At 34.3% G+C, this 19,970-nt stretch overlaps 1 protein-coding gene across 3 annotated transcripts in view; it reads right to left on the bottom strand.

Annotated features, from left to right (window-relative positions):
* Nucleotides 1-1,998: 1,998 nt before the first annotated feature.
* Nucleotides 1,999-19,970, bottom strand: part of LOC138331838 (uncharacterized) — a 199,601-nt gene continuing 181,629 nt past the window's right edge. For all 3 annotated transcript variants that reach the window (XM_069279666.1, XM_069279664.1, XM_069279665.1), the window contains 3 exons: nt 6,821-7,431; nt 6,367-6,501; nt 1,999-6,070 (listed from right to left, as the gene is read on the bottom strand). In XM_069279666.1, coding sequence (XP_069135767.1) covers nt 6,381-6,501; nt 6,821-7,410 — 711 coding nt within the window. In that variant the 5' untranslated portion in view covers nt 7,411-7,431 and the 3' untranslated portion in view covers nt 1,999-6,070; nt 6,367-6,380. The remainder of the gene's footprint in view (nt 6,071-6,366; nt 6,502-6,820; nt 7,432-19,970) is intronic.

Raw genomic sequence — 19,970 nt, 5'->3', positions numbered from 1 at the left:
TTGTTTTATATCAATGAGATCTCGGATGAGTTAAATAATGGTCAAAATCCTCAATATTTGCAAGAGTTACGGGACTTTAAAATCGTCAAAACAGATAAATCCATGGTTTCCGCTCGATAACTTAGGTATTTATTGTCCGATTTCAACCAATTTTTATAAAATGTTTTATATCAATGAGATCTCTGATGAGTTCGATACTGGTTAAAATCCGTCAATATTTGCAAGAGTTACAGGACTTTAAAATCGTCGAAATATGGCTTCCACTTGACAACTTTAGTATTTATTGTCCGATTTCAACCACATTTGGTATATTGCTTTATATCAATGAGATCCAAGATCGGGTCTATATTTCTCAAAATCCATGAATATTTGCAAGAGTTACGGGACTTGAATACTTCACCTAATTATCAACAATTTTCAACTGTAATTTTTTTTTGTAATGCTGTGCAGGCGGCACATCCACTTCCGTGGAATTCTTGTCTTATCTTGAATGAAATTTTCTATTGAATGCGGATTGAATGTAGTTTCTATATTTTATTTCTTTTGCAAATTGATAAGATTGAATTCTAATATATAGATTACATCCCCTAGGAGGAAAATAAGATCAGACCTGTCGCAAAGACAAAAGTTATCAAGTGTTGATTATAGTCTTCTAGAGCCTGGTGTCAAATTTACCGACTGACTTGGGACTTACTTTGTGCAATAAGTTTATGAAATGTCGAAGTTTGACCCAATTATGCACATCTTATTTTTTTTTTTTTTTTTTTTTTGTAGAATACTTAATTATTTTCTTTTTTTCTTCCTCACAGATTGATGTACCCTACACAGAGAAAACCGTTTCATTCAGTAACTATCCACTTTCTGCAGCCCTCGCGTGTGCCAAGTTATGTAATGCAGTGGAGGAAAAATGGAATATCAAATAAAACTTACATGTATGTTACTTCCTACTTTGTTGACCAGTTTGTTTAACTATATACAGTTAAATTCTGTAATTCCGCCACATAATTGCTATACTGTCATCCGTTTTGAGAGCCATGTGACACTATGTCAACCATGTCTTTCTGTTAACTAATATCAAATAACGAAACATTATTGCCTCTACTTCTATTAACAGTAAAATACAAGAATGTTCCTGCTGAACCATTTGTACAGTTAAACATTGCTCTGCAGTCTACAGTACCGCAAATAAGAATCTTATATTACTTTCGGTTAAAATGATGTCACATGATATCAAAGATATAGTCGTGTTAGGTTAGTAGAAATTGTATTAGGTTTGGACAAGATGTCGGTCAACTAACGCTTCGGACGATGGCACTCAGAAAGATGGAAACAAAACGTGTGAATGATATGCTGATGACCACATTGAAAACCCAAACAAAATCGACAAGGCTTATTCATGATTTACTAGTAACAGCAAGTGTTCCTGTATTAACGCTCATTCACTCGATAGCTGATGTAGGAGGCTGGTAACTGATGCAGTATGTTAGTTTTTAGATGGCATGTAACGAAGGCATTTCCGACTGTTTAGCTCAGCCCCTACACATTTAAGCGACAGCTAATGAGAGCTGCGCTTACACAGCTTATTGAATGTCGTTGGCAAACTGACTAGCTACCATGCAACCAGACTAGCTACCAATCAATGGAACAATCTACTAGAGAACGCTTATTGTAACGGCGCTGTAATAGAAATTGATCACATATTTTAGTCATTCAGTGGGCTGAAAAATTACTTAAGTTTGGAGTCATTTTGGTTTTCATACATAAAGCATGTTGTAGTTATTTGATTGAAAGGGCCTACATATAAGATAATTTTTGATAAAGATATGATAACCATTCATAAAATTCAGAGTTTGGCCAAATTGGCCCCGCCATTCAAAATAACATTTGCTGGAATATGAGATGATGATGTGTTGCCATGGACAACCGACTAAAGAATAACAGTAGATGAAATATGCCCATCGATAATCCGGATATACAAAGATTAATACAACATTTCAATCCATTTCGAATATTTTAATTAGAATATACATTAACATGTACTATCATATTGATTGACATTTTGATGGTCTTCAGTGAATTTGCACATTGATGTGAACCCAGTCTTCTCGTAACCTTTTGAACTCTGGTACTTAGTACACCAGATCATAACTGACAATATCAATACTGGAAATTATCATACATTAGGTTTAGTAGTAACATATAGATACCCTGCAGTGGCAATGTATATCTTTGAAATCATATGTATATGTCCGCCGTGCGTAAACTTTTCATTCAAACGACTTCTTCTCAATAACCAAACGGTCCAGGGTACGGACATTTGGCCTGAAGTATGCTGGGATGAAGAGCTACTAAGTTTGTTCAAATGAATGACCTTGACCTACATTCAAGGTCACAGGTCAAAAAGGCTAAAATCTTTAAATGACTTCTTGTGAATAATTAAGAGGCCGAGAGACCTGCTATTTGGCCTGTGACATACTTGGATGAAGAGCTACAAAATTTGTTCAAATGAATAACGTTGACATTCATTAAAGGTTACTGGGGTCAAATAGGCTAAAATCTTTTAAACGACCTCTTGTGAATAACTAAGAGGCCAAGATACCTGATATTGGGCTTTGGACATGCTGGTATGAAGGACTACCAAGTTTCTTCAAATGAATGACGTTGATCTTCATTCAAGGTCAAATACATCAAATTAAAGAGTTCTTTGTGTTGCTTTGTGTTTGCCAATACTAATAAAGTTAAGGCCCATATTTGTTTGCATCTTAATTAGTCGTCAGTGCTGAAATTTTAGGAAAATATACTTGTACATCTACATCATAAAGTTTACACAAATTGAAATATACGTACATGTACATATAAAAACGCAAGAGATCCCAGACGGATCTTGGCGCCGACCAAAGAATGATCTTATGACTGCTTTTTAAAGTTAACTATCAAATTCCAAGATGGCTATCTGTCGGCTACCTTATTGTCCGAGCAGTCTAAAAATGAAATATTCTGTACACAATTGGGGCCCTAGGGAAACTAAGTATGAAATTTGAGACGGATACCTTTAAGACTTATTGAGAAAAATCGGTAACAATCTTCAACTATCAAAATCCCATCATTGGATGGCTAATTGTGTTAAACACATGTGGACTTTATAGCTGTATCTGTTGTGGCGAATAGGACCAATATCACAATATATATATATATATATATACTATCAACTATAGTTAGAATTATGTGATAATATTTGGTTATTATATAAAAAAATGAAAATTACCTGTTAATTTATAGAGTTACAATAGATATGATCAAAAAATGTGTCATTCCTCATCTAGGAGTTACCTCCCCTTATTTTCATAAACCTCACCATGTATATATGTTTTATATAATTATTTGTTTGTACCACCAATATCTGGAGAAGACTAAGATATGCTACGCCTGATGTCTAATCCAATTGACACTAAAATCTTTTTGTCAATAAAATATTTGGAAATTGAACTATCAGAATCCATGATGGCTGTCTGTCGACTATGTTGTTGAAAGATCGGTCTTAAAATGCAAAATGCACATCATGTCCCTAGGGAAACCTGCATATAAAAATTGAGGAGGATCCCTTCAGTACTTTATGAGAAATAGCGGTAACAAGAACTGTTGATGGACAATGGACGAAAGGCGATTTATTTAGTAAATAGCCTACAACTCAGATGGTGGGCTAAAAAGTTATATCGGCGATATACGGATAAAACAACAAAGTGATATATTAATATGACATGCAATTATATGTATTGATTACATTGTACATAATATAATATTTGATGTGAAAGAGGCTTGGCACATATCGACACATTGCGACCTAATGGACAATAAAAAATATCATGATGATGATTTATATCTAATATATGAATGATATTATTTGTTCAAACGTAGTTTTTAATTACAGTAAATAATTTGTGACTTTCGGTGAGGACTTCCCAAAATTAAAATTCATTTTTTGATTGAGCGTACCAAAGGATCAACTTTTAATATGGTTCATTTTAATCGGTGTAGCAAAATAACCTCAATCCTTTTCCTAAAAAAAGTCTCAGATGCGATGGGCTCGTACTGAAAAAATGAGAAAACGTGGTTGATAAAGTATTTTACTTCAGTATCAGGTATAGACTGCGTATTAAACTTCAATATCAGGTCAGTACATAACTCCTGTAGTCGAAATAATCAGCGATAGTACGTCTTCTTATTTTCTTTTGTTTTGACAAGCAATACAATTCTTTGTTTTGTCATGTAAATGAAGAACTTCAATCATATGTGATATCAGATAAATTAAACAAAAAGATGAAAACCTATCAAAGGTGTCCTTATGTAAACGATACATGTTTTTCGTATGTATCCAATATAAACTTTAAATAGTGCCACGTCAACCCTGATACGGAAAGAGCCAATATGGGCAAGATATATAAAATACACTTTCGCACAGAATTCGAAATCTGGTTACAGGTGGTTGACAGGTGGCCATACCTCTTTGTTCAATTTACAATGAATAAATATTAAAGATGCTCCACCGCCGACAGAGCATAAATGATGTTCATTATTTGAACTGTAATTGGTGTTTAATCGTATATATATGTCTAATTAACACAAAAAATGATATAAAATAATTTGTTTTGCCTTTTTGGTGCATGCGCAATCAGTACTTCATTCCATATAAGATATAGTAGCACGGAATTTTTTCGGGATGCAATTAATTAATTTTTATAATTTTAACTTGAAGTAAAATTAGAAGCTCGAAATTTTGAATGGTGGTAATGGTGTGAAGTAAGTAACTTTTGTAGCTGAAGAAAAATACTTAATCGTCTGGTCCTGTTTTTAATAGTGAAAAAATACCATTTGTCAGCGGTGGAGCTTTTTTTATGAAATATCACATATAGTACGTATAATAATCAGTTAAATAATGGAACAATGTAACAATGCTAACTTCTACTCATTAAAAGGAATTTATATACGCTTTAAAAGACCACTACCTTACCGAAACGGCTTTTAATTCAAACAAATGAAAATGTAAAATGAGACTGATAATTTTGTCGCAAAAGTTATTAGCTTACCGTTTATACTACATATGTACACTTATCACCTTCTGAACAATTTAATTAAAATAAATAGAATGCTAATTTTCATAACGTTGGTCGTGTCAATTATTTTTTCTCGCCGTTGTCATGATTACCGCGCGTTATTTGACTATCACTGCGCCAGACGACGAAACTTCACTGTCAACATAGATTATGAAGGCATCTTGCACTTGTTGGGTGTTGTAACCTCATCTTAGACTATCGTTATACATTCCTTGAGGGGCCGCGGTGGACGAGTGGTTAAGATGTACCGACATATTACCACTTGCCCTCCACCTCTGGGTCGCGAGTTCGAATCCCATGTGGGGCAGTTGCCAGGAACTGACCGCTGGTCGGTGGTTTCTCTCAGGCTTTCCTCCACCAACAAACCTGGCACGTCCTTAAATGACCCTGGCTGTTAATAGGACGTTAAACTAATCAAACCAAACATTCCTTGATGTTATTGGCGCTTTCAAGATTTATTTTGTTACGGGAAGGTAGTGGGTCTTTAAGCCTGTTTTCCAATCCCAAATATTATATGTTATATATATATATATATATATATAAAGAGAGAGAGAGAATATATATATAGAGAGAGTTTATACATAGAAAGCTATATATACATATATGAACAAATAAGGTTTAAACAAATCTTCCACTATTAAATTGCTATTTTGTACTTAACGAACACGCAAAGCAAAGTTATTAATTCTTAGCACATCATGATTCATTATAGGTTATGTAATATATACCGGGTTATATTGATACAAAAAACATCATTACAAATAATGAAAATGTAATAGCGAGTAAATTAGTGTAATATCTCATATGCAAGCTCAGGTAATTTTCAATACATAACGAAATTTCGGAGAATTCTAAAGCCAATTATACAATTCCTTGTCAAACGATTTTGACGACAAAACGTGTGATGTTTATTTGTCCTGGCTGCGAAAGATAAAGGCTTTCTTCCGACTTGGATTTTTCTGGAAACAGCAAAAGATCTTTTATACTGATAATAATTATACAAAGTCATTTCTACATCTGAACTGAATGGGGAGACCAATCTACTTGTATATCGAAATTAAACACATGTTTCTGATGTCACAATAGGAAAAAAGATAACACATAATAATTTTATATCTCAACTGAAGGAGAGACAAATCTACGTCAAAATCAAACACATATGTTTCTGATGTCACAATAGGAAACATTGGACAATTTGTAAGAACATAAACTGATATGAAATAATGACTGCCAAGAATTTAATTTATGGACTTACCATGAACACTACATTTAATACATGTAGTCACAATCTCGAGCCCAGTGGCCTAGACGGTGGCATCTAAAACATTCTGTCTGAGGACATTCTGGATTGGTGTGACCATACTTTTGGCAATTTGAGCAATACTCAGTGCTGTAGAAGGGAAGTGAAACCAATTAAAATGTATAATTTTAACAGTAAAAATAAATAAGAAATAACACATTGAATCTAGATATGGACAAGCGTTTAAGCTATTAACTCTCGTCTTTTGAGATATTGCTGATAACAAATATCAATACATTTGATAAATCTATAGGTCTCTGCAGAATTCTGCCATCATATCACTACATGTATACGTAATATTTTATCCCGATTTGAAACATTTTAGTTACTTCGTAAGTTCGGTATATATCTAACATTGCTTACGTTGATACTATATATACATAATTTTTAAAGTTTTAAGGTACATTACCAGGTAACGCTATCCCATTCACACCCTTGGATGTTCACATCATCAGCAACGAATACAAAGACCCAGTGAGTTGGTGGTGAGATATTTTGCCATGTTTTCCATTGCCCGTCACCATCAATCCGAAGCCAAGGATTATTGTCAAGGTCGAGTTTTTGTAGATTGTGTTGAATACACCAATTGATATTTTCCTGGTCATCACCCTTTAGAAGAATCAGTCGTATGTAAATGGTAGATTTTCCTGGATTGTTGATCTTTGCTTCTAAATACAAGACTGGATCGAGAGAACTATGAATATGCTCATGAATACGCTGAATTGGTACCAATACTCGCTCTGTACCATACGGGGATATAGTGGGTAGATTGCCGTTCCACAGCGTGACAGCGAACCACACTCCCGTTGGAGCATCTGGTTCTGCTAATGGTTCTTGCCAAATATTCGGCGTTTTACTCTTTTTCAGATATCCCATTTTCACTATACTTTCCTTGTTCTCCATGGATGTACAATGGGTGAAAAACTTGAAAGGTTCCATGTTGTTTGGTATATCCTCACGTGGTGGAGCTGTACATGGTATTGGCAAGCTTGAAGCCATTTCTGAGAATGTCGACAGGTGCTAAATAGATGTGGTATTTAAAAAAAACAACTGTGAATTTTATCCAAGCATTTCATTTTACATAAGAAAACAAATGCAATGCAGTATGACATGCCATTATATACATATGTACAAGTGTATCTTTAGTTCTGTTTTTAATCAAAAAAAGGGTTCCCAATCTCCTTTTTATAAAATAATGGTCGTGTCGTTTAAAAGGTTAATATACATGTATGCTCCCTAAATGTTTGGGATTGTTGTGCCTTATAAGGTTTTTAATGGTCCCTCTGTTAGGTGGCACTTTCTCATGGATTACAATATATGGGTGTACTTTTACCGAGTGTCGAAGGTGTCGAAGGTGTGTGGGTTACGCCGAAGGTAAATGACGAGGTGACGTCCCGAATGGAGCATAGCTTTCATTTCAGTTAGCCATTTAGAATGCTACGGAGGTCTCGCTCACCATGAATTTCCACGACCCGATTAGTGACATTCGTGTGTCATTTTTGTTACTGACGGCACTTTGTATAGTTGCGTACTTTTGGTAGGATGATTTTGAAAGAAAATTATCGCTCTTTGCAACGGTAGTAACCGTATTTGTGACAAAATTGCTAGAATTGTGATTTTTTAGCCGCGATAAAGCACGGTATGGTAGAAGTTTTGTCTCGGGGAGCCTTCCCACCCTTTACGTGTATAGTACAATGTGATTCAAACGTCTAAAATGGTCTATGGGCACTCTGATGGGTCCATAACTAATTTTAATATCCCTGTGAATCAATGCATAATTGTAGTTTAAAGCATCAGTCATCACCGCCACCACGGTGTAAACTTTCATTTTCCATACTCATCCAGTGTTGGACTCAACGACAACAATATCATCGGCTATTATATGTGATTGCTTGTAAATCTACAAATGTTGTAAAATTTAGCTTTTAATAATAGAATGGGCCTTCATAGAACGCTTTTAGTATCGCGCTGGTTTCTATTTCAACGAGTTATTCTTGGTACACTGTAAACTATGTCAAGCGCATTTGCCTTACATAAGAGGCAAAATGCCGAGAAGTTTCGAAAGATAACAGATCGGCATCAGTCAAACGTTTATATAGAAGCAAAAGTATAATTCGAAAATTCCGAATGATAAGGAATTCAACTTTCGTTTTCAGCTTTTTTTCTCGGAAAAAATTTAAGCATCATTTGAAAACAAGTAAATTTACTTTTCTTATGCGTTTGCTGTATACATGAAATTATTTTCAATGCGATTTGTCTGTATTTTCAATGCGTAATAACACACTTACGATGTACGCATTTTATCTGGAGCTCTGCGAGTCACGACAATGGTAATGGTAGGCAATTCATATATTTTAGTCTTCATCAAGTAAAAAACTGTCAACATCAAATGACCATTTAGATATAAAGAAAAATGGTTTGACAGACAGATGCTGTTCAAGATAAATATCGTACTATCTTTACCGGCTCGACTGAATCTCCTAATACTTCCAGTCCTCGGGAATAGGAATATTTACACCTTTTGTTACTATAATAGAGAATCAGAGTGAGGCTGCCTCCTCCTACGAAGACTTCCTATCCTCGAGTAACCGGATGTTAGTAGTGTTCCGATTCGACTTCCTACACAGTATTCCTCCCAATTTTCTTTTAGCGGAGGCGGCATCGGGGACAACAGTATGTGACGAATCTGGATTTGCATGGGCCTACAGTTTTGGATATTTATTATAATTCTAGTTTCGGATGGGTATGAATAGAAAATGTAGGCTATACATCTCTGGTGTAGATAAATTTGTGTAACTTACATGTATGTATTGAGCATGATAAATTGGTATGGAAAACTTTGTGAATGTGATCTTATTACAACAAGATCGAGAGACCTGTAAACAGCTGATTTTTTGTTTACCTCTGTATTCGGCTGGGTTTACTCGACAATTTTTTTATGATAAATAGCGATAATTACACGCCAGCATTAATTAGGATGTTAGTAAAATTATTGTTCTAGCTGTAGAACACAGAATTGTGTAAATCTATTCACTTTTCGATTTTTAATGATTTTTCTTGTCTACTGGGTCTTAAAATTAGTTTTTTTCCGGTCGCCATTAAAGCACTGCTACTGGTATACGGGATTCGTTACAGCCTAATTATACAAGGTAAAAATTGTAATCATATCGATAACTTAAGAAGTTATTAGCATAAATGTGTAAAACTTGAGTTCATGGATCATTTTCGCAATGATAGTTTTATTACTCACTCTCAACATATCCCCGCTGCAGTTGCATATTTCTTAATATTTACAGTTTGCACTGACATGGACTCAATAAGCATGCTTTATAGTATTATCATTATCTGTGCATAATGATAGTACAACACGTGAGGCGATTCTATTGTTATGGGAATACTCGCTGTCGTAGCAACGTGGGGTCATGACCCCACTTTTGGTGGGAAACATATGAATGACTCTATTCCGATCAGCTGTTCAATCGAATTAGTTGACGATGACGGGAGGGAAAAAATATGGGTATTTCAATGAAAAATATGCAACTGTCGCGAGAATAAATAATAAATAATTTGCGTGAAAAACTGTAAATATACGGAATATATTTTGATTTTGTTGAGGTTATGAGGGGTATAATGATAATGGAGCCCGTATAAATTTTATGTAAACCGGCGAACAAAATCAAAATCTATTCCTTAATTAAAATACTCATATTTTTTTTTCTCTCCCGCCATCGTCAACAAATTCGATTGAACAGCTGATTGGAATCGACTCATTCATATGTTCCCGCCAAAGGTGAAGTTATGACCCCACGTTGCTACGCCATCGCCTGTTTACGTAACAATAAAATCATAACATTATAAGAGCGCAGCTCTTTGCGCGGCCGAAGCCCGCGTAGAGCGAAGCTCAACACCTTTACGTTTTGAAAGGGAATTTTTTGGGGCTTTCACGGTCGACTGAAAAAACGTTGTTTTTTTGTAGAAATCTGGTCATTATGGATCACTTTTAAAACATTTTTCTTAGGAATTTTTAATTTTTTTTTTAAATTCCATATGTTTCCGACTTCAATTTTTGATTTTTTTCATTTTTTTTTCAATTTTGATCGGCTATAACTTTTTAATCACTGAAGTGATATTAAAATGTTATATATTTATTTTTAAAGTCAATTTATTACTCTGTATTATGATACCAAATAATATATATTTTGAAAACACGAATGCATCAAAATTTTGAAAAAATCAACCCTACCCCCTCTACTTTTTTAGCGACATTTTCCGACTTTCGATATAAGCTTTTTCATACATCCGTAACTTCTTAAGAGGCCATACGAATAAGCATCAAGCTTTAGGTGGAAAGTGAAAAAAATAGAAATTCAAAATATATATTTTATAACCCCCTTTGGCTAAGAAACAAATTAAAATCAACTTTAGTTGTTTGGAAGGCCATTTTTACTGATTGGTATGGAAAATAGGTTGCCATGGCAACAAGGTCGCATAATTGGAAAAATGTTGAAAAAGAAGGATATTTGTATGGAAATTCAAGCATTTATAAAAGTGACATTAGTATGAAAACAATATATATTCACAATATGAAGTATATTTGATTAAATTAAATCATCAATAAGTAATTCAAAATTACAGGATGGTTGCTATGGTAACAGTAATCAGTCATGTTTTCTGATGTCCAAAAATTGATGAAAAATGTATACTTCTTATTAAAAAAATATGGAAAATCTGTGCATTTGCGATGCAATTTATATTACTGAGGACTACGAGTGGATGTTAAAGAAATGACAGGAAAAATAAAATTGGGTAGAAAAATTACTCCTTTTCCCTAGTGAATGACAGAAATTAGGTCATTTTTATACATTTTTACTAGAAAAATAGAGACATTTCTGTTTGTTATTCTTTCAATGATGTATTTGCTTCATTCAAAAAATATTATTGCTTATATTTCTAATGCCTCCTTTTTCAAATAAAAATAACTATATTGTCACTGTAATACAGATATCGATATAGATATCTAAACAATAGACATGATTAAATAATTACACCACCATCTCGGGTATAATTACCGTGTACCAATAGCCTTCACATCTGTATATACATGCCCAAGGACATGGCATGCAACAACTATGTTACAGTGTAACGTGTGTATTTTCACGTCTGGTTTGAATCATACCTCAATGCAATCTATCGGTGTCTGCTCAGAGTAGAGGGGCCTTTTTTTCAGAATGTTTTTTTTTAGTTACATATTGACTATTTCCTATCGTGCAAAGATCGGTTCGTTAATATTCGTAATATGTGGAGGGATCGAAATTTTTGGGAAAGTTATAAATATACTGGGATAAATAAATAGTAAAACATTCCGTACAATGACATCCAAGTTCGGTTATTCTAGAGGGTGATCGATTTGATGAAGGTAACGGTTATGGGTATGATTCCACTGTATAGTGAAATATTCAAAATTACTTGACAGCCAAAAAACCAGTTAATTCCTTTCACCAAACCATACAATATAGATTTAAAAAAATAACCCCCCATATATGTAAAGGGATTTGAGGGAAAAGGGCAAATATCGGAGACTAACCTGCCCTTAAAAAGACTTTCTCTTGTCAACGTATTATTTCAGCTTATAAAGATAAAAAAAGATGGCCGTTTAGTATAAACAATTGATATTAGAATAGTGAAGTGACTATGCCCTATGATGAAATACATATTTTTAAATTTTTATACTTGTATCCATATAATATCCAAAATGACGGAGATACTCAAGACGGGGTGATTATCATTATTTCAGTAAATTCATCATTGTATAATAAAGAGTTATACATGTTTATATGCCCTTTTGGATCGGTACTGATTGTGACGTCATGTTTTTGAGAGTTTTAGGTATATGAGAAAATTTTGCGTGTTTACTCACAAAATAATGATCATCTCCTGCAACAGGAATAACTTCGTGATATACTAAGACAAAATAGTGACGACGTTTTAAAAAACTTTCATTTGATTATAGACATAATACTTTTGATATCACCTGCCATTCCACACAATAACAGCATATGCTCACTCACAAAGTCACAAAAACATCAAATATACATTGTCACTCTAAATAAATTTTGCCCACAACAGTTCATCATAGCTGTCAAGTATATGCCCGTCATCAGTCCATCAAAGTTGTAAAATTATATACCCACATCAGTCATCACGCTGTGTACAGTTACGCACTCATCCATCATCACACCTTAAAGACAAATGCCCCTCAGATCATCCAACACACTGTAAACTTATGCCCTCCATCAGTTTTCACTGTAAACTATGTGCCCTCACCAGTCCTCACACTACAAACTTGTATGCCCTCATCAATTCGATCCATCCTGTGAAACATATGCACCTAAGCAGTCATCACGCTAATAATCGTAAGCCCTCATCACTAATTGAGTCATCAAGTCATCAGTGTAAATATGTATGCTCTCATCACAACTAAAGCGTTTGCTTGCTCATCATTCCATCACTTGACTGATAACATTACACTATATAAATATTCACATCAGTCCATCACACTGTAAAACATTGTATTGCCATCTATCATACCTACCCACACCAGGACTGAAATAACTTTATTAAAACATCCATTCACAACAATTGATGTCCACACATTAAAAAAACAAAAATCAGCCTAAAAAGTTTTGTCCAAATGTACCTTTGAAAACACATCTCAAATTAAATGAATGAATCTGTTCCAAACTTGAAAATTACACCTAACACCACTTTAAAATTGATTAAATTTATGCTAAATGTAATAACATACACTTCACCAAACATGTGTTGATCAGTTAACAACTAATAGTCTGTGCATACATACTAAAGGGGCCGCGGTTGGTCAAATTGGTAAGACGGTCCCTACATAATACCACATAACTCTCCACCACTTGGATGCATGTTCGAAACCCATGAGGGGCAGTTTCCAGTCATACGTACAGACCGGTGGTTCGGTGTGGTTTTCTCCGTGTAGTCCGAATTTCCTCCACCAACAAACCTGGCACGTCCTTACACAACCCCGGCTGTTAAAAGGACGGCAAACTAATAGAAGAGTCTGCAGCTTTATATCAATGGCTTGGTGAAAGTACGAGTGATAAAATGTCTGCTAGACAGATTTCCATGTATTTTAAGTATAGAACAAGCTCCTTCGATGGTATGCATAATTACTATGGGTCTCGCACTAGTATTTAGTGGAATTATCTTAACTTGGGACACCTTGACAATTGGTCTAATCAGCAATACCTGATCCACTGAGTCTTTTAATGCAGATGTCATTATAGAAGTTAAAATAGAGAAAAAAAAATTAAAATTTACTGCTAAAACAGAATGTACAGTTGCAAAATTACATGACACAGATAATATTGCCATAGGCGGCACAAGGATTTCAGAGTCAACATTTTATAAGATGCTCCACCGCTGACAATTGGTATTTTTTTCACTATCAAAAACAGGAGCAGGACTATTAAGTATTTTTCTCATGCTACAAAAGTTACTTACTTTACACCGTTACTACCACTGAAAAGTTTGAGCTTTTAATTTTACTTCAAGTTAAAAATATGAAAAACAATTAATTGCATCCCGAAAAAATTCCATGGCACTAAATCCTATATGGAATGAAGTACTGATTGTGCATGCACCAAAGACGAATTAAATCATTTTATATTATTTTTGTGTTAATTAGACATATATATACACAATTAAACACCAATTATTGTTCAAATGATGAATATCATTTATGCTCTGTCGGCAGTGGGAGCATCTTTAACAACTTAAGCTTAATAGAATCAGAATTAGAGACAGAAAAGTTTGTAATGAATGGTCAGAGGGACACTACATTAAACATACACACAGATTTGTGTATGTTTTATGGTTGAACAATTAAACAATATGAATTACAGTAAAACAAGGATCAGTCGAAGTCAGCGGGACCAGGCAAAATATTCGACTTATCCAATGATTCGATTCATCCGTGTTTTACTGTTCATGAAAACATTGACACTTAAGTTGTACAGACTTGTACCGACTGGTTCCAGGTTGGCGTTTTACACACATATTGGTTTAAGATAGGCAATAAGTATATAACAGGACCATTCTGCGCTGGAACAATAACTTCCTTTAGCACTGTTACGGTTGATCAGTCTTGTTCGGTTAATCGGATCCGAGACTTGACTTTTACCTGAGACAGCGTGACGCCAGAATATCACAAAAAAAAGCAAATTTTGGTATATTTTCGAAGGAAGAGGATCTCAAAATGCATTTGATTCAACGTGTTTGTGATTATATTCGAGCTTTATTTACAAGACATAAAGAAGGGAAAAATCAGGACCGATTGAAACATTCGTACTCATCCAATGTATTCAATTTAACTGTGTTTGACACAAATGAGTTTTACTATATACATGTATAATTGTTGCTACAGCACAGGGATGTCCAGAGTCTTTTGTAATCGTTTGTTTTTAAATATTTAAAAAATGTCACAATATGAAATATTCTTCTTAAGAGAACAATTAGTAACCTAATACTAGTATTAGAGTACTTGAAATCATTTCTGTTGTGTCTGACTATACATACAAATAATTTCATAATCGGTAATGTTTAATGTTTTAATAAATGATGTACTGCATTCATATACATAAGAAATAATTCCTGTACCACTAACTAATTTACAATAAATAACTGTACAGCACTAAAAGCACTCCCCGCCCATCCCCACCGGACTTGTCTTTGAATCTGCCACTGGTTCATGTTCTCTCATCAAACTACAAATAAGTATTTCAATCAAGCACAAATAACTGTTACAGTAAGCTTAGGCCTACAAAGAATGGCACCAGCAATAAAATAGAAAATATGAAGTGATTTTTGTTGGAATTAATTCAATATCTGTCTCAGTAAAACATTTGCATGATAAATATTCTTCTCCAATCCTTTATACATAGATTCTATTACGACCAAAAAACACAGTTTACAGACAAGGGAGATAATCCAAATGCTAAATTTCACAAAATTCACAGGAAAAAAAGGTAATTTTTTCTTGCCATTTCATTTTTCCACCCAAATTCATTATTGATTATTTTTAACCAATTAATGCTTATTATTTCAGTATAAATATTATTATTAAGCAATGTATGGATTTTGAGAAAATTTTCATTACTTTTAGCAGCATTTCAACATATTTAAACTAATATTTTTGGGGTTTCCGGCCTCTTGGATCTTAAGAAAATTATGAAAACATATGTTTTATTAGTGTTTTTCACACGCCCATAGGAATTTAATCAGTTTCAAGTATTCTGCTTTGTAAAATATGGCATAAATTTTAAGAAATTTTCGTTATTTTTAGAAAGTATGAAAATAATTCCCCAGGAGAATATGGGATAACATCTGAATTCTATAAAAAATATTGGTACTTGATTAAAAATGAGATTACGAAAATTGATTATGGAAATTTTTAGAAACTTTAAGATAACAAATTCTCAACATAAAGGTATTATAAAATTGTTATAATAAAAACACGGGGGTAATCGTGGTACATCGGTTTTTCAATTCGTCAGAGTGGTAACAACGGTATTTCAATTCCGTCAGAGCAATATGTTGGCTACAAATTCCGTCAGAGGAAAATAAGTCATACACAGGCACTTTGAAGCAGAAAAAAAGAAAGTATATGTGATTAAAACCATCTTTTTACTTGCGAAACATGGATATAGATATATTTTTAATGTCTAGGTATGGTAATACATATGTATTGATAGTCTTTATGGAATTAAATCACGATTGCCTTGAAAGTTGGTAAAAAATTGCTTTTTGTGTGTCCAGATGTGATGTCCTCCTTCGCTCCTCTCACCTTAGCATCTCTGCTGTCCCTTAACATTAGTAACCTTTGTTAGTGATATCGGGGGAAGTTGTAATTTTTTTCTGAACTGCAAGCCGACTGCCGTCATTTTCATTTCGTACACCAGTACAGGCCAAATGATTCGAGGTAGCACGCTGTGTTGATAAATCCGGGGCTTGTATTTCTCAGGTGGACCGATTCTTTCTATTGTGTCCATCCACTTCTTCCGCTGTTTCGTTTCACTCACGTTCTTCGTGTCACTCATTGAGCCGTTGTAGTATTTATTTACCAAGGCATTTCACTGGCTTCGTGGACACGGTTGGAATAGTGTCTTCTTTTATCTCAAATGTATGTTGGTAACCTTCCCTTTCTTCGATACCATGCTCCATCTAGCTTCGACTGCCGTCTTTGTGCTTACCGGCATGTCGTCCATGAAAGCTCTTACAGGGGTTGTCGAATACCTGCTTTCATCCATGGCCCTCTACTCATATTTTCCACAGATTTAACCATCAGGTTCATAGGCGTAGAGAATAAAGTCACTGCCACAGTGCATTCGGTAAACTATTCCAGCTACTAAACACTGCCAGGTGGTTGTGTGATCCAGCACTGTAAACTTCATCTGAAGTCTGTCAAATAAATCCTTAAGTAGATGGCTTATCTTCTCCGGCACATGGTACCTCTACAGCGTGAACCATACGCATTTTCCAGGTTTTAACCACATAACAGCCAGATCCTCTTTCCTTTCCTTGGTCTCTCTGATGATCTGTGTTAGAACACTGTGTTAAATGCATCCTGACATACCTGGTACTCCACCTTCCTGCACAGCAATGTCTACTATTTCCATTGGTCAGCATATATTAATACTTTTCATTGACTTTTAATTTAAAAGGTATTAGACCATTTAAGTGCATTTTTCGCAGTGAAAATATCAATTGTTATGTTTTCACTCGCTTTTCACCAATATGAATGCAGCATTGGCAGTGAAATGTCACTTTGATTGCTACGTCATTAGTTTATAGTTAATAATCGAAAAGGTAAATCACTTTTAAAATGCAATGACGGATTAACCTTTGGCGAAACTTGAAGTGATGTTTTTTTTTTTGTAGATGAGAGCGAGAAAAAAATGTTCATTTTTGTAATAAATAGAATATTCCTTGTTTCTTGATGAATATCAATAATAATTCATCTAGTGAGGATGTTTATTGTGCTTCACATACGTACTTTATGTACATTTTCCCGATTAAAACGGTAATAAAACATTTTATGTCTTAATTGACGATGAACGGAAATTGTATCAGTAGTGAACGGAAAATGTATCATTGTTCCAAATACTTTATTTCGATCAAAGCAAACTGCCATAAAATTTCTTTTTCGCCGGCTTTGATCTGTCAGTATGATCAAATGATCATATCCTTATATTGTTTGGTTAACACAATACTTTTGAGAACTCTTTTATGTATCCAAAACGAAATTTCAACTAATGACATATTTCCTATACAAATATACATTTAACTGGAGTTATAATATTCACACTCGCCAAAAATAAAATAATAAAGTGTTCGAAATAGTGATGTTGTGACATACCTCAATAATCGAAGCATATTACACAATCGTAATATTTCTACATGTAATTAAAGTCACATATGTCTCACATTTTGCTCTGACGGAATTTGTAGCAACCATTTTACTCTGACGGAATTGAAATATCGTTGTACCACTTTAACGGAATTAAAAACCGATGTACCACGATTACCCCCGTGAAAAAGGTGGAAGAGAAGAAATACGAAATTGGAGACCCCTAACCCTTTTAAATATTGATTGCAAAATAAATTTAAGTAATACATTAAAAATAATGTTACCAAGAATAATCCATACCGACCAAAAAAGGATTTGTATCAGGGCGAAACATAATGAATGCTAATTATATACATTCCACACTGTTCCACTCCTTTAACATTCCACACTGTTCCACTCCTTTTACATTCCACACTGCTCCAAAAAGACATGTTTGCCCCACCGTCCTAGGGAACAGGGGAGAGGGGGGGGGGGGGGCAATTGCCCCACTGCCCCCCTCCCCGTTTCCTACGCCCCTGGGCCATGCGATAGAGTCTCCGTACTGCTGTAGGACTCACCACCATAGCGTTTTATATCTTGTTTTGAAATATCTGGTTTGTTATGAAAATATATGTTTTCAAAAATAAGTTAACTTAAAAATTAAAATAAAACAAACATTGTGCCAAGACGTCAACACCGATAGGGGGGAGGGATCAGTTGTATAAAATGCACTTTTATAATTAATAAAATATAATACTGCTGCCTTTGCCGTTTATATGTAACCAATGAAATAGGTCATGTCATTCTATTTTTATCACGTGGAAGATCCATATTATGTTCAGTGACATTTCACCTGTAGCGTATTTCTAGCTCGTGCAAGAGCTGTGCGCGACCTAGGTCTTGACAGGCAGAAAGTGGCAGTACCTCTTTGACAAAAACATGAAAAAGAAGTCAACATGGTTCGACTGCCAAAAACCACCTTCTGCGACTCAAAGCTCGCGTTCTTTACCAGCTGGACCCAAATTGTAAACGTCTACTCCCATATTATTGATACTTTGGAATATTCTGGCAGTGTTAAATTTCATGTAGAAGGACCGCAATTTTGTATTGCATATCTGTATATAATACAGCTAATTGGCCAAGCTAATTCTAAGCAAATAAACACCAGCAGATATAATGAGAGTATTGATACTTTTGTAGTGATTGATGCATGGATATTTTGATTCTTATTTCAATTTCAAAACAACTGCCATTTTGAAATTCTAGATGGCCGTTAAACTAAAAGTTGTTTCCACATTTCATTCTGTCAGTGAAACATTAAGTTAACATTCTTAAACGTCTTCACCCATATTATTAATGCCTATTATTATTGAATATTTACATTTTGCCACAGAGACTCCCATTACTCTAATGATAATCGTGATCTGCATTATGAGCCAATAAATGCAGCCTATACTTGGTGTAGTAATATCTATATAAATGGATGCGAGACTTGTTTTACTGACACCATGTTAGTCTGCACGGGAAAATTGACGTTGAAGTTTAATGAACCAGTTTGGTTATGAAACTATAACAAAATCTTTTAAATGTCTGGATAATTGAAAGTAAACTGAAAAGCTACTGAAAAACATTGAAACTTTGTTGTATTTTCAATTTTTTAAAGGGACTATATTTTATCACTTTGAACTTGCCTGTTGAGGTTAAATGCCCTGAAGCGGGAAATTCATATGTTCACTCGCATCTAAATTATGTTTTACTTTGAACTAGAAAGAAAAATGTAAATATAACAATTAAAGGATTGCTAGATTGCATTTATTGGAGATATAAATGCAATCTGGTTGGCAGATAAATGCGCCCTAACGGGCGCTATTCTATTTATCTTCCACCCAGATTGCATTTATATCTCCAATAAATGCAATCTAACAATCCTTTAATTCTTAATTAGGGAACATTCTGCTAGGGTTTAACTTAATGTAGAAAGACCGCCAATTTGTATTTCAAGATGGCCGCCTAATTTACTACATGTACCTATACCTATATATAATAAAAATATTATGATTGGCTAAGTTGACTTTAAGCAAATAGAAAACAAATAAAATACAGTGAGTATTTTTATTTTGTAGCGTTTGACACAAATAATTTG

Source organism: Argopecten irradians, chromosome 9 (genome assembly GCF_041381155.1).
Source record: "Argopecten irradians isolate NY chromosome 9, Ai_NY, whole genome shotgun sequence".
Taxonomy (NCBI): domain Eukaryota; kingdom Metazoa; phylum Mollusca; class Bivalvia; order Pectinida; family Pectinidae; genus Argopecten; species Argopecten irradians.
The sequence above is the reverse complement of the archived record's forward strand: the minus strand, read 5'-3'. Positions and strand labels throughout refer to the sequence as shown.